The 12,667-nt window shown below is 57.6% G+C and overlaps 1 protein-coding gene across 4 annotated transcripts in view; it reads right to left on the reverse strand.

The window, feature by feature from the left end:
• Positions 1–3,965: 3,965 nt before the first annotated feature.
• Positions 3,966–12,667, reverse strand: part of TSPAN9 (tetraspanin 9) — a 204,296-nt gene continuing 195,594 nt past the window's right edge. For all 4 annotated transcript variants that reach the window (XM_045830499.1, XM_045830500.1, XM_045830502.1 and 1 more), the window contains 6 exons: positions 12,054–12,245; positions 11,609–11,683; positions 10,236–10,337; positions 9,351–9,482; positions 8,845–8,928; positions 3,966–7,216 (listed from right to left, as the gene is read on the reverse strand). In XM_045830499.1, coding sequence (XP_045686455.1) covers positions 7,145–7,216; positions 8,845–8,928; positions 9,351–9,482; positions 10,236–10,337; positions 11,609–11,683; positions 12,054–12,245 — 657 coding nt within the window. In that variant the 3' untranslated portion in view covers positions 3,966–7,144. The remainder of the gene's footprint in view (positions 7,217–8,844; positions 8,929–9,350; positions 9,483–10,235; positions 10,338–11,608; positions 11,684–12,053; positions 12,246–12,667) is intronic.

The following is a 12,667-nucleotide window of genomic DNA, read 5'->3' on the forward strand; positions in this document are numbered from 1 at the left end:
ACCAAGCTTTTCATGAAAAGATCATAAAATAACACTTTCTTGTTATTATTCACTTCTAAAAGCAAACCCATGAGAAACCCCTACTTCCCTTCTCCTGCTGCTTGAGTCACTGGCTGAAACCCAGTCAGGCAATGACTGAGCAGGGAGGAGAGGGCGCCGCAGGGGGACCCAGGGGGAGCCTGGGGCTCAGGCCAGGCTGAAGAGGGCATGAGTAAGACTGGAATCCAGCCCTTGCCCTCAGCCAGATGCAAATTATGGCTCTGCTCTGAGGCCAGAGCCAGGCCGGCCATGGCCATGGAGGTTAGTGTCCCCATCAGCCTGGACACTCCTTGAAGAGGTCAGGAACAGTTTCCTCAGTGGCTCATGGATCCCTAGCCAGGGTTTAGAAAACCCCAAGTTGGGAACCAGAGGTCAAATTCAACATGCTCTCCCTGAGTTGTCAACCAATAAAAAAAGAGGCTGAGTTCTCTCTAGAGCTGGGGTTTCTTGACGTAGAAAAAGAAATACAATGAAATTACAGGAGTTGAGTAGGGGAGAGTTAGGGCAGGAGGAGGGAGACAAAAGGCCAGGGGGCTTCCTTACGCCATGAAATGTCAGAACACGAGCTGGTCCTGCTGTCGTGTAGGATGGGCCCTGAGCTGGACAGCGGGTGAGGCGAGGTCCCAGAACTCTGCAGCCACCGGGAGGAAACCTCTGGGCAACACGCTCTACCCGCCAGCTGTAGCCACAGCCGCAACCGCAGCTGCAGCCCACCCTGCGGCCTTGCTGCTCCTGTCCCTGTTCTCTGCTGCACCAACGGACACTGCAGGGAGCTGGGCAGCGCCCAGGTGAGCCCAGGCATTCTCAGCTGCCTGGCAGTCTCTGGGCCCGCCAAGGGGAAGCCCCAGGTGTAGTCAGAGAGCCTGGCCCGGGCGTGTCCGAGGCGTGCTGCCGCTTTTTTGTCAGGTTAAGGAGCTAAGAGAGGCCATCTCCATGGCTGCCACTGAACGCAGCAAAATGAGATGGCTGAATCAACAGCCTCCCAGTCTTTACTGACTGCTTTAGGAAGAGGCCATTGCAACACCAATATTTTTGTGCCTCAAATGACATTCATTGAATGTGACTTCCCTCTTGCTCCTGTGGATTGGGGAATGGGGGATGTCGCTGGGGCCAGCTGGAGCCAAGCTGAGGCCTGGGAGAGGCGCCCTGCACATCTCCTGCCAGCTTGCTCCGCCTCCAGATCGCTCCCCTGGGGCCCAGCTTTCAGCCAGGGGGTGCTCTTCCTTGGGGACCCCTGAGGACCCAGATTTGACAACTTTCTTGCCAAGCACCTGCCTTGGCCCAGGAACAGGCTGGATGTCCTTACATATGTGTTTGTTTGCTCTTCACAGCGTATCTGTAAAATGCATCATCCTCACTGTGCAGATGACAAAACCAAGACAGTCAATGATCGCAAGGCTGATGGCTGAGGCAGACAGTGGTGGCAGAGTGGGAACTTACCCAGGCCCTCCAACCCCCAAGCCAGTGCTCCCCCACCCAGACCCGGTCCAGGAGCATCTGATAACGGGTCATGGCCAGGACAAACCTAGATGGTGTCTAGGGAAGCACTGTGCGAGCTGCGATGCTCAAAACAAACAAAAGGGAAGATGTAATTACACCCTGCTGGTCTCTGCCCACAAGTGCCAAGCCCAGAACACACACCCACCACCGCGAGTCACCTCCATGAGCAGTCATCTCTGTCACACCAAACGAATGGCAGGAATGTGCTTGCTCCCCACAGTGTCTCGTCAGTCACCAAGGCCTGCCAGCCCCGCTGTGGGTCTCTCAAATCTGTCTTTTCTCCATCCCACTGGTGCTTCTGATGGCTGCACCACCTCTCACCGGAATCACTGAAGCAGCCTCTCCCTGGTGTCCACACCCACCCTGTGCCCTCAACCATTCTCCACCCGGCAGCCCAGCCACAGTGATGGTTCTCAAGGGCAGGTCTGAGCCAGTCACGGGGCTCCCCGCCTCTCAGCGGCTCCCACTGCTCTCAGCTTAAAGCTCAAACTCTTGCCTGGCATGCTGCTCTCTCCAGACAGCCCCTTCACCTTCTGTGCGCCAGCCCCCCAGCCCCTGTGACATGGACAGGACATGCTTCCCGCCACTTGCGGCCAGCTCTTAGCTGCAGCTTCACTGAGCTGAGGGGTCAGTGGCTCTCCCGCCCAGCGAACATCACCACCAGAGTGCTGAGTTGCAACCCCTTTACTCCCCTGCGACCCCCTGGGCAAGCACAGGGATTGGGCCTGGGTCGTTCACCACTGTATTCAGGCTGCTCGGACAAGCCAGTGTTCAGCAAGTCCTAACATGACAAACATCTCGTCTCTGCAAGCCCCGGAAGGGCCGTTCTGGGGAGGCTCCCATATGCATACTGAACCTGTAATGCTGTTGCTCACAAACCATCCTTTCTCACTTGCCCTTTGCTGGGTGCCAACAGGAGGCAGGCCCTCTCCCACCATCTCAGCGGGGAGCAAGGGAGGGCCCCCAGGGTCATCTCAGCTACCCCATCCCATGGGCTGAAGAGCCCAGAACCTATCCCAGAAGGCTCTAGCTTAGTGTCTAGGGAAAAAGATGCCCAGCCCAGCCCTCCCGTGGAATCCCCTTTCCTGCCTAGCCAGGGTGGCCACCTTTCACGGCTTAGCTCATCTGACCAGAGCCCAGTGCCCACAAAACAGTCAGTGTGCTCCAGGGCCCTGGGAGCCCAGAGATCTCACTCCATCCCTGGAAGCAGACAGCAGAGACCCAGGCGGCATTCCAGCGGGGTGCATCTGCAGGCTGAGGGGCAGGAGTGAGAGCAAGAATGGGCAGAGACAAAGTAGCTTCCACCCACATTCCTATGACTTGGTTGGTCCTGAGAGGATGATGGGGGGGTCACCTTAGCTATGACCAACTCCTGACCCCAAAGCCGTAAGTTCCCCTCTGGTAAACCTCCTTGGGGAGGCGTTCAAAGACCCCATTCCAGCTGGACCTTTGTCAGAGGGGTCACCTCAGACTCCTCAACCCTCAGCAAATCCCTGGAGGCTTTGGGACACAGCAGCTGCAGGACGGGGCCCCAAAGGTGGGTGCTGTGGGATAGCTCCATGCCAACCTGGCCTCGCCTGAGAAGGGAGGGAGCCAGGCTTCCATGCATGGACGGGTTGGGAGATGTCGCTCCTGTCCCATCACACCCATGCCGCACACTCGCCCTTCATTCCTGCCCAGCACACGAGGTACAGCAATGGCCCAGGGCAGGATGACATCTGAGCTTCTGTTGTCACTGTGACTACAACCTGTCACTGTGACTACAACCACCAAGGAAGCTGGAAGGCCTCTCCTGCAGTGAGGTGGCAGAACCAAGGGGCTCACAGGGTTTCAATGCCTCCCTCCCTCCCTACTGGCCACCCACACTGACTCAGCGTTTCCGTGTCTGTCTGAGGCCATTTCAGGGCCACCTAAGAGAGTGCCACCCAGGCAAAGTCACAGAGCAAGGCCCCTCACTCCTGGAAGAGACATCAGGCTCAAATGAACCCCAGGATCATATGAGGGACAGGGAGATAATGCACCTAAAACCGACGGCCGCGCCCCCACAGGAAGCCATGCATGACTGGTTGCCAGCCCCCTCCCGGCACACTCGGGTCGGGCCCACAGGACTGGTGGTCTGCGCAGGACAGACGTACAGGTGGGAGTTGGGCTCCTGTGCAGAGGGCTTGGGCCACTTGGACAGGCCCCAACCAAAGCCAAATCCTGTCACCGGGTAGAGGGGGTGCTGGGGTTCCTCAGGCATCCGCAAAAAGACCCGCCTAACCCAGCATACCTGTAACCTGGGCCCCGAAGGAGAGATGAGACCCAGCTGTGGGGTGAGCCTCGGACAAAGAGTAGGACTGGCGCTCGGCCCCCTGGTCTCCCCCTGAGCTGACACGCGTCAGTCGTGGCTGAGTGAGCAAGCACGCCAGAAAGGGACAACGTACTTGTGCTTTTGACACATTATCAGTTTTTATTTAAAAACATGCTAAAAACATGGTGCTCAATAAAGCCAGGACCAGGATGAAGGAAACGCAGATATGGCATCACAAGCAGAAAAGTGCATTTGAAACCAACAGGCGTGCTCCCCTGCCCTCCCATGCGGCTCCAGGGCCAGGCAGGGTGGGACTCGGGCCCCAGGCCCACCCTCGCCCTCGGAGTGCTCGGTCAGGCGGAAAGGCCAGGCCCCACCCCGGACCGCCGCTGCACTGCGGGATGAGGAGGGAAATGGGAGAAGGGGCACAGGAGCAGCGGGACTCAGACGGCCCAGGACAAAGAGTAGACCCCGTGCGCCTGGCCCCAGCTCCCGTCCTACGCCAGATCCCTGCTAGGTAGCACCTCCACCAGCGGGTGGGCAGGGGGCCAGGGACCCGGGGACAGTCATTTCCACCCACCTGACTGCTTTTTGGCCACTAAAACAAGGAGGGATGGCCACCTAGTTCCAAGTCAGACTAGAACATCCGCATGAGCGTCCAGGTGTGCTCAGCACCCTTTCCAGAGTGAGAGCCCGAGGCGCAGGCCCAGGCTGGCAGGGAGAGGGCTGGCAGTGCTGTGAGTGCAGGCGGAGACTCCTGCTGACAGCTGCCATAGCAGTGCACTGCAGGGCAAGGCCACGGCAAGCGTTCCCTTAGTCGTCCACAGGACCCTGACCTTCTGAGCCTTCTGTAAACCGCCAGCAGCAGACCTGATTAAACTAACTCTGACTTCCATGAGGGAAGCCACGATGGAGGCTTTCTGTGTGGTATGGGCCAGACAAGGGGTTGGAAGAGCACCTGGGCCCATGCACGGTGCCTCCCACCCCGAGCAGACTTAGCCGCATGAGGAGACAACCAAGCACAGGATGAGGGGAGCAGGGGGTTTGGAAACTGTGGACAAGGCTCTGGGAACAGATGGATGAGGTGGGGGGCTTGCAGCAGGAAGGGAGTTTGTGGCAAGGTCTCCAGGGCCAGAGGATGCCCCTGGAAGCCCTGGAAACGAGATTGCCAGGGAGGCTACACAGCCCCCACGGTGCTAGGCTTTTGCTGTTGATTTTAACAAAAATTAAAAATTGCATTGATAGGCATAATCAAACCCACCCTCCCCCCAGCATAAACACATTATGCACCAGGTCCCACTGTGTGACTTGAATGTGTGTTTGCTGAGTGTCTCTCTGAGCTCTGTAGGTTGGGGCCCCTGGGGAGGAGGCTGAAGCTCCTCACCAGGAAGGGGGGCCGGAGGACCCAGCGGCAGTTTTGCTCAATGTGTGCTTGTGCATCCTCCACCCAGGCCCCACCTTCCCAGCTCTCCCACCTGCACCGGTGCTCTGGTCTCAGGGGGTGGCTTTACTGCCCAATTCACTGAGACTACTCTACTCCCCCTCCCAAAAACGTGCATCCTGAGCTTACCAAAAGTTCTGTACTCCCAGTCCTGACTGTACTGCACTTAAGCTTAGTGGAGGGGCTGCTGGCAGGGTGGCCAGGTCTCAGCTCTTGGAGTAGACAGATCGAGGCCAGAGAGGAGACGCAGGCCTGGCAGGAAGACTGGGTGTGGAGCCAAGTGGTGGCCCAGGAAAAGGCCACCACCCGGAGGCCCCACCAGGGGAAGCGCACCGGGTCCTACCTAGCTAGTGGGGAACCTTTCAAGCTCCGTCCCATGAATTCTTGACTCTTTCCTTACCTGCAAAATGCTCGCTTAGAGCAGTGTGAGTCCGGGCAGGACACTCCACTGCAGTCTAACATCCCGCCTGCCTGCTCACCTCCCAGGCCTGGACTCAGGCTGCTTCTGTCTTGGGGCTACTTTACAGGATCTGACAGTCTGACCTCTCCCAGTTTTCTGTACTTTTCCTTAGGGTCACAGGGGATGTGACTGCCACCCGCCCCACCATCAGTGAACCCCGAGGGAGGAGATGAGGGCCCTGGGACCTGAATGGACCTCTCCCCCTCCATCCCAGCAGGGAATCTGCAGCCCAGTGATTCCGGCTGGAATGATCATGGGCACCATGCCCACCTGCCCCTCCTGACTGTCACGGGTCCTCTGCCACTGTCCGAGCAGCAAACCTTCAGGACGGCTTCCCCTCCCAGAAGCAGTGTGAGAAAGTGAGCAGCAGCTGAACTGGCCTGGAGGTATGTGTCTGAGAGCTTCTAGCAGGAATGTCTGTGAAATCACTGGGTGTGCAGAACCTGTGGTGGGAAGGCCCACTTTGGGGCGGGGGGGGGGGGGGAGGGAGCCTCCGTGCCCACAGAGGGCAGGAGGGAAGAAGAAGGGAAAAGAACAACTGCTCGTCAATGAAGAGCGGCCCACGACTGCTCCAGCCACGTTCCCAGCACAGCACTTCGCCGGCCCCAGGACCCCTCTGCTCCGGCCTCTTGCACCAGCATTCGCAAACACTTCGTCCTGCGAGGGACGCTCCTCCACATCACCTCCTCTTCCAGCCTCCTGCGTCTCGTGCGTCTCCTGCGTTCTGAGCGCGTCTCTCCCGGGCACCTCCTCAGTGTGCACAGTGGTTTGTCCTGACTGAAGCCAGACGACAACGTACTCTCTCCCACCCGTCTCCCACCCTCAAGGAACAAAAAAAATCAAACCGTTACAGAAATCAACGCAGTAAAAAGTTACAAGTCAGAAAGCTAACCCTAAACTTATCTGAGATAATATTCCTGAATAATCATAATCAGAGTAAAATAAAATAAAAAAGTTACATTGTAAGGTATAAAAAGCCTGGGCAAGATGCTCCCTGGGACCTAGGCCGGAGGCGGCCTCTCCCCCTTTCCCACGGGGTGGCCTCTGCTGGGCAGTCTCTCCACCAGGAGGGAGCCTCTGCTGCACCCCACACAGGCACAGTGTCAGTGTGAGGAAGGGCGGTGGACACGCATCAGTGCAGGGGCCTCCTGGAGCATGTCCCCTGGCCCACCCTGTCTTCTTTGGCAAATACACAGATGCAGGAATCCAGGCACCCCCAGCACCCCAAGGTCTCCATGCCTCCTCCTCCCCGGCCCTCCAGCCCAAGAAGGCTGAGGTGGGGCGGGTGGAGAGGGTAGCTGAGGGAGGCGGGGGCAGGGGTCAGCAGTCTGGAGAGCGGGCAGGCAACACAAAGCTCAAGTCTCCTTCCCTGGCACAGCGTCCGTGTGGGGCCTGGGGCTCCCGCCGGCACTCAGGCGTCGTACTTTTTACCAGTCCGGTGGATGTGCTGGAAGAGGGTCATGGAGAAGGCCATGCCCAGAATCTGAAAGACACGGAGAAGGGCCTTAGACAAAAGCCCCACGGCTGGGTCTGACACGGTCACCTAAAGCAAATGGTACAACCACTTGTGTGCTTGAACAGCACCGGTGGAATGATGACCGCGGCGAACAGAGGCAGGCACGCAGTGACCGGTCAGCACCACACCGACGGGCGCAGCTCCTCAGAGCTGTCTGCAGGGAACGCAGCCTCCCTAACTCGAAGCGCCGTGGCAAGGCCTGAGCACACGGCAGACCTGACCCTCAATAGTAGCTAACAAGGAGTGAGGAAGAACAGGAATGCGGCAGGAACATGAGAAACCCATGCTGAGCCACTTCGGTTTGGCTCTGACAAGTGACATGCTGTCTTTGGCTGCAGCAGACCCATCTTACTAATGATGCTTAAAACGAACTCGTGAATCCTGCAAGGGGGTGGTGCCCCAGAGCGGTGCAGGAGGCAGGGGGCTGGCAGCCTGTGGCCTCACAGTCACCACAGATAGTGTGCGATGGGCACAGGCCATAAAGCAGGTGGCCGGGGACACTGTGTGCCTCTCACGGCTCTCTCACTCCGGGTTTAGGCATCAAGGGAGGACACCGTGGCTGGCGGGTGCCACTCCAGGGTTCCGGTCCAGGTCCAGGCCTGTGTGCAGGCAGACCTGAGATGAGCCCATCCTCAGTACTGAACGGCATCCTGCTCCCTGTGAGCACACCTCACATCAGAGCTCTGTGAAAATGACAGCAGGCTCCTCGCTAAGCTTGCAAGCACTTAGATAAAGCAGACATGATCAGGCCCCCAGGCCCAGGAGTTTAGGATAAGAAAGACAACTTCATGCAGGGTGTCAACCATTTCCCCACAGACTACCAGTCACGTTCAAGTACTCCAAGAGGAATCAGCCTCTGAAGACTCCTGCTCACCAGAGACAGGAGCTATACGTGATGGGCACAGGAGTGCATGTAGGAAATGCTCGTCCCCAGAAAGGCTGGAGGTCTTTCCAGCGCTCTGTGCCAGCCTCACCTTCAAGAGGAGAGGCAGGGATTGCCTCCTCTCCCTCCATCATCTACGCTAGGCCTTACAAAGGACAGCTGTCATTAAGTGCTTGTTACTAATGGCTAATGTTCAATGAGCACCTCCCGGGGGCCTGGTACTGCTCCATGCCCTACACAAGGCCTATTAAACTCCATATTAAGTGGCACGATGGCCATGTCCCTTGTACTGATGTGGAAATTAAGGCACAGAAGCTGACCAGTGTGCGCAGGTCACATGCACTAACAGACAGCCAAGCGAGGGCTGATACCTGTGGGTCTGGCCCACCAGCCCGTGCTCACGGTGGTCACTGAGGACTCGGGTTCCTTTCAGCTCAGTCTCGGGGTAAACGTCCCTGTGGGGTGGGGACGGGTGTGTTCACCAGCACAGCCACGCACGGGCTGCGTGCAATGCCAGCGTCAGGCCCCAGGCTCAGACGAAGTGCGAGGAGGCCTGCCCTGTGGTGCCTGCAGGGCCAGGGCAGGCCTCAGGAGGGGCCTCAGAGCAGAGCAGGAAAAAGCACATGGACGGCAGGCTACCTGGTGAGGGATGTGACTTCTGGGCACTTGCTTTCCTCCAGCTGGGATGCAGTGAGGCCGATGGCCCTCTTACCTGCATGATCAGGATGCACATCCCCACCGTGCCAAGCACGTGCTTGTTGTCATCAAACCACATCTTCACCTTTTCATAGCAGCCCTGGGGAGTGAGGACCACCAGGTTAAGGGCACGGTGTGACGATGAGCACCCCTCCCATCCAGTCCCCACCCTCCTTCTCCTCCAGCCCTTGTCCCTACTCTTTCCTCCTGCCCCTCCCTGACCCTCAACTCAGCCTGGTCCTCTCACCTTTGAGCAGGCCTGCCCTACCCAGGCTCCCACCTACAATGCCCCGAGGTATAGCCTCTGGCCCCTACCCCGTGACACTCCCAACCGTGGGTCCAGGCTCCCCGGCACCCCATTTTCCACCTGCCTTTTGGCTTCAGTCCTGTGTGCCTCCCACCCCACTCCACATTAAGCCCATTCTTTGTGCCCCAGGACACACTCCCTTCACCCACACGTGTCCTCTTGCCACCACATGGGCTCCTGGGAGCAGGACCCAGGGAAGTGGCCCCAAGCCTCACCGTTCTCCACACCGGGGTGGTGCTGTTGCGCCCACAGCCCTGCGAGTTCTCCATGCAGCAGCGGTCGGGGACCGTGTTCTCGCCCAGCACCGGGTACCAGTCTGTGTAGTCGCTGACGCCGCAGCAGCGCATCTGCGGGTGGGGGTGCGCAGTCAGACAAGACACACACACTATGGCCTGCCCCTCCTCTGGACCGTGGAGGTCAACCCTGCCTCACTGAGCTGCCACCCTGGAGTCCACTGGAGGACACAAAGGCCTTCTTCTTGTCCCTACTTTTGGCCTCAACTGGGCCCACAGGGCAAGTAAGTGACGGCTCCTTCCTGGAGGCTGTGGCGGGGAGACAGGGATGCTACCTGCCCCTCGGCGCTGCACGCTGGGCAGGAATGCACAGCCCTCTGCTCCCCGCCAGCCCTCTGGCTCTGTGCTGGATGGACGGTCCTGGGCTGGCTGCCTGCCCCTCCCCAGAGCCCACCATGGGGCGTTCCGCCTGTACTGACTTGTTTTCCTCTTAGAATCAGAGCCTCCTTGCCTGCCATGACCAAGAGGGCATGTCTGTTGCTAAATTCTGTCACTCATTCCAAAGCTTCAGGAAAGGACTTGGATGGTCTGTCCTTCTCAACTATCCATCCTTCCCAGCTAACTATGCCCACTTAGCCACTTGCACTAGCTCGCTCCACGCCTGCACCCAGGCCCTGCCCACCCCACTTCACGCACCTCCTGCCCCTCCCCAGCTGTATCCCATTGTATTGTATCTGACCACCCAGCAGCTCTCATTTAAAATCTGGAAAGCACAGGTGCCCCACTCAGCACCCCCGGGCAACCAGCCCCACCCTCCGGCCTGCTGGTCCCTGCTGTGTGCAGTCAGCAGGGCTGCGCGGCCCTCACCTCGGCCTGGATGATGTTCCAGGCGTTCTTCAGCCCCACATTGTTCTCAGTGTTGTACAGCAGCAGGCCTTCTTTCAGGTCCCTCTTGGCGTTCTCGTTGACCTGTCAGGGTGAGGCAGGCAGACAGGACAGCTGGGACCAGGATGCAACCTCCCCAGGTCAGCTAGAACTGCTGGCCGCCCTCTTCCAGACTTCGGGAGGGCCCTGGGGGTGGGCTCCACTGGCTCAGTGGGGGGTGAGTGCTGGGGCAGGGTGAGTTCACACTCTCGCCTTGGCTCTGCACCCACTGACTCCCAGGAGAGCTGAACCCTTCAGGCCAGGGCTGTAACACTCAGAGGCAACGAGACCAGCCACACACGCAGGCCACCCTGCCACCCCACCCACATCCTCCCCGATGCTGGCCCTGCCAAAAGACCCCCTGGGAACCAGGGAATGGCAGATCAGTCACTTTGATGTTAGGTCCACCCCTTGTTAGCAAGTAACTTGTCTCTGCATTATCTGTGATGTATTGGAATGCATGTGTCTTCCTTTGGTTGGTTGTGGGAATTAAAGAAAATAACTGTTACAAAGAACCAAGAATAGCTAATATAGAGAGGTCTCTCAATTGTATTACTTCTTCCCTTTCACAAATTCAAAAGAATTAGTTTCTAACCCAAATAATGACTCTGCCTCCCGTGTGGCCTGGCAAGTACTTTGAGAACCCGAGGAACAGATAACAACTCAGTCCCCGGGCACATGCATGGAAAGAGCCTGTTAAGCCCTAAGAGCCTGAGTGCTTGGCCCGTCATCCTTGGGAGTACCAGTGAGACTCTCCAGACTGACTGGAAACTATCTAGTGTGGCAAGGTCAGCTGGGGTCACCCCACCATGCTGCTGAACCCCACGGTGCAACCTAGGAGCAATCATTCTGTCCTCAGAGGTCTCTAGAGAAGAAAGTGTAGCTACCCTTCACTCTCAGCCCTCCTAGTGGTGTCACCTGCAAAGTGCCTGCATGTTTCTGATAGGTTACCCTCAAATAACACAGCCCAACCACTTAATGAGGTCTAAATCCCTTCTCCAAGTGGTCAGCACAAGTATGCTTGAATGCTCCCAGTGATGGGGAGCTCACTAATGCAAGGGGCAGTCCATTGCACACCTGGGTTATGTGGAGGATTCCACTTCCTAAGACTACACAGATAGTGAACCATCCCAAACTCGCCTTCCCCAGGCTGCCACAGTGACACCTTTCATCTGGGTCTTTCCTGGTTCTCCTGGCTCCATTCTCCTTTCCTCACAGGTACTACCTGTCAGCACTTTCCCTCTGGCTTACCCCACTTTGACCCAACCCCAAGGGCAATGAAATTCCATAGGCCCCCTCCATTCCTGAAGGCTTACCTTGTCCATGTAGACAAAGAAGAGGATAAGTAAGATCAGCTCTGCTAGGAGGATGATCAACAGGACGATGAAAAACTGGAAAGAGAAGGTGCAGGTGTGGCACATGGTGGCAGTTAGGACCAGGAGTGTGGCACAAACAAGGACAATGGCAGGGAGGCAGGGGACAGATAACACGTAGCCAGGGCTTCCCAGGTGTGGAGAAGCACCTACTTCTGAGGAAACCCACATAGGAAGGGGAGGGGTATTAAGCAGATGCCAATCAAAGACTGACAGAGCCAACCAGGGCAGAGAGCCAATCACAAGGAAGAGGAATGTGGCTGGGCAAAAACACATTCTGGAAGCAATTTCCCTGGGCTCAGTTCATGTTCCCAGGCCTTGCCTGTGGCTGTAGCCCAAACACAGGGTGATCCCAGCTCAGCGGGTTGGGGTGTGGGGTCTGACTTACACTGAGGAGGAGGCACTTGTTTTCCTTGATGGCCCCCAGGCAGCCGAGGAAGCCCGTCACCATGACAATGGTGCCTATGGCGATGACTAGGTTGGCTGCGGACAGCGAAGGGAAGCTTGGGGAGAAGGTGGCAAAGTTGCCTTGGGACACGGAGAGCCAAATGCCCACTCCAAGCAGCCCACAGCCACAGAGCTGTAGAGAAAGAAAAGCCTGTTAGACTGGCATTGCTGGTGCATTCACCACGGGGGGACTTGAAAGATGCATATCCCCACCCCTTACTCAGAGATACGCAAAGGGTGAGGACTGGGCTACTGGTCAGACGTGGTACAGCTTCAGATCATGTCGATTGTGCGACCCAGACAAATCCCTTTAGTCTCTCCATGGCTCAATCTCCCCATCTCGCAAAAAGGGTTATACGACTTCACCAGGGTCACTCTGAGGATCAAATTAAATGAGACCCAGGCAAAAGCATGCGGCAAGGACTGCATGTCCCAGACGCATGCGAGTGGCTGCAGGTGGTACTCCACTTGGCAGGGGAGAGGCCCTAGCATTCAGGGAAGAGTCTGGGGGAAGGTGGCATGGTGGTCAGGGGAAGCTATAAGGACTTATCTCTG

Source organism: Phyllostomus hastatus, unplaced genomic scaffold (genome assembly GCF_019186645.2).
Source record: "Phyllostomus hastatus isolate PE091 unplaced genomic scaffold, TTU_PhHast_1.1 phas_contig_152, whole genome shotgun sequence".
NCBI lineage: Eukaryota > Metazoa > Chordata > Mammalia > Chiroptera > Phyllostomidae > Phyllostomus > Phyllostomus hastatus.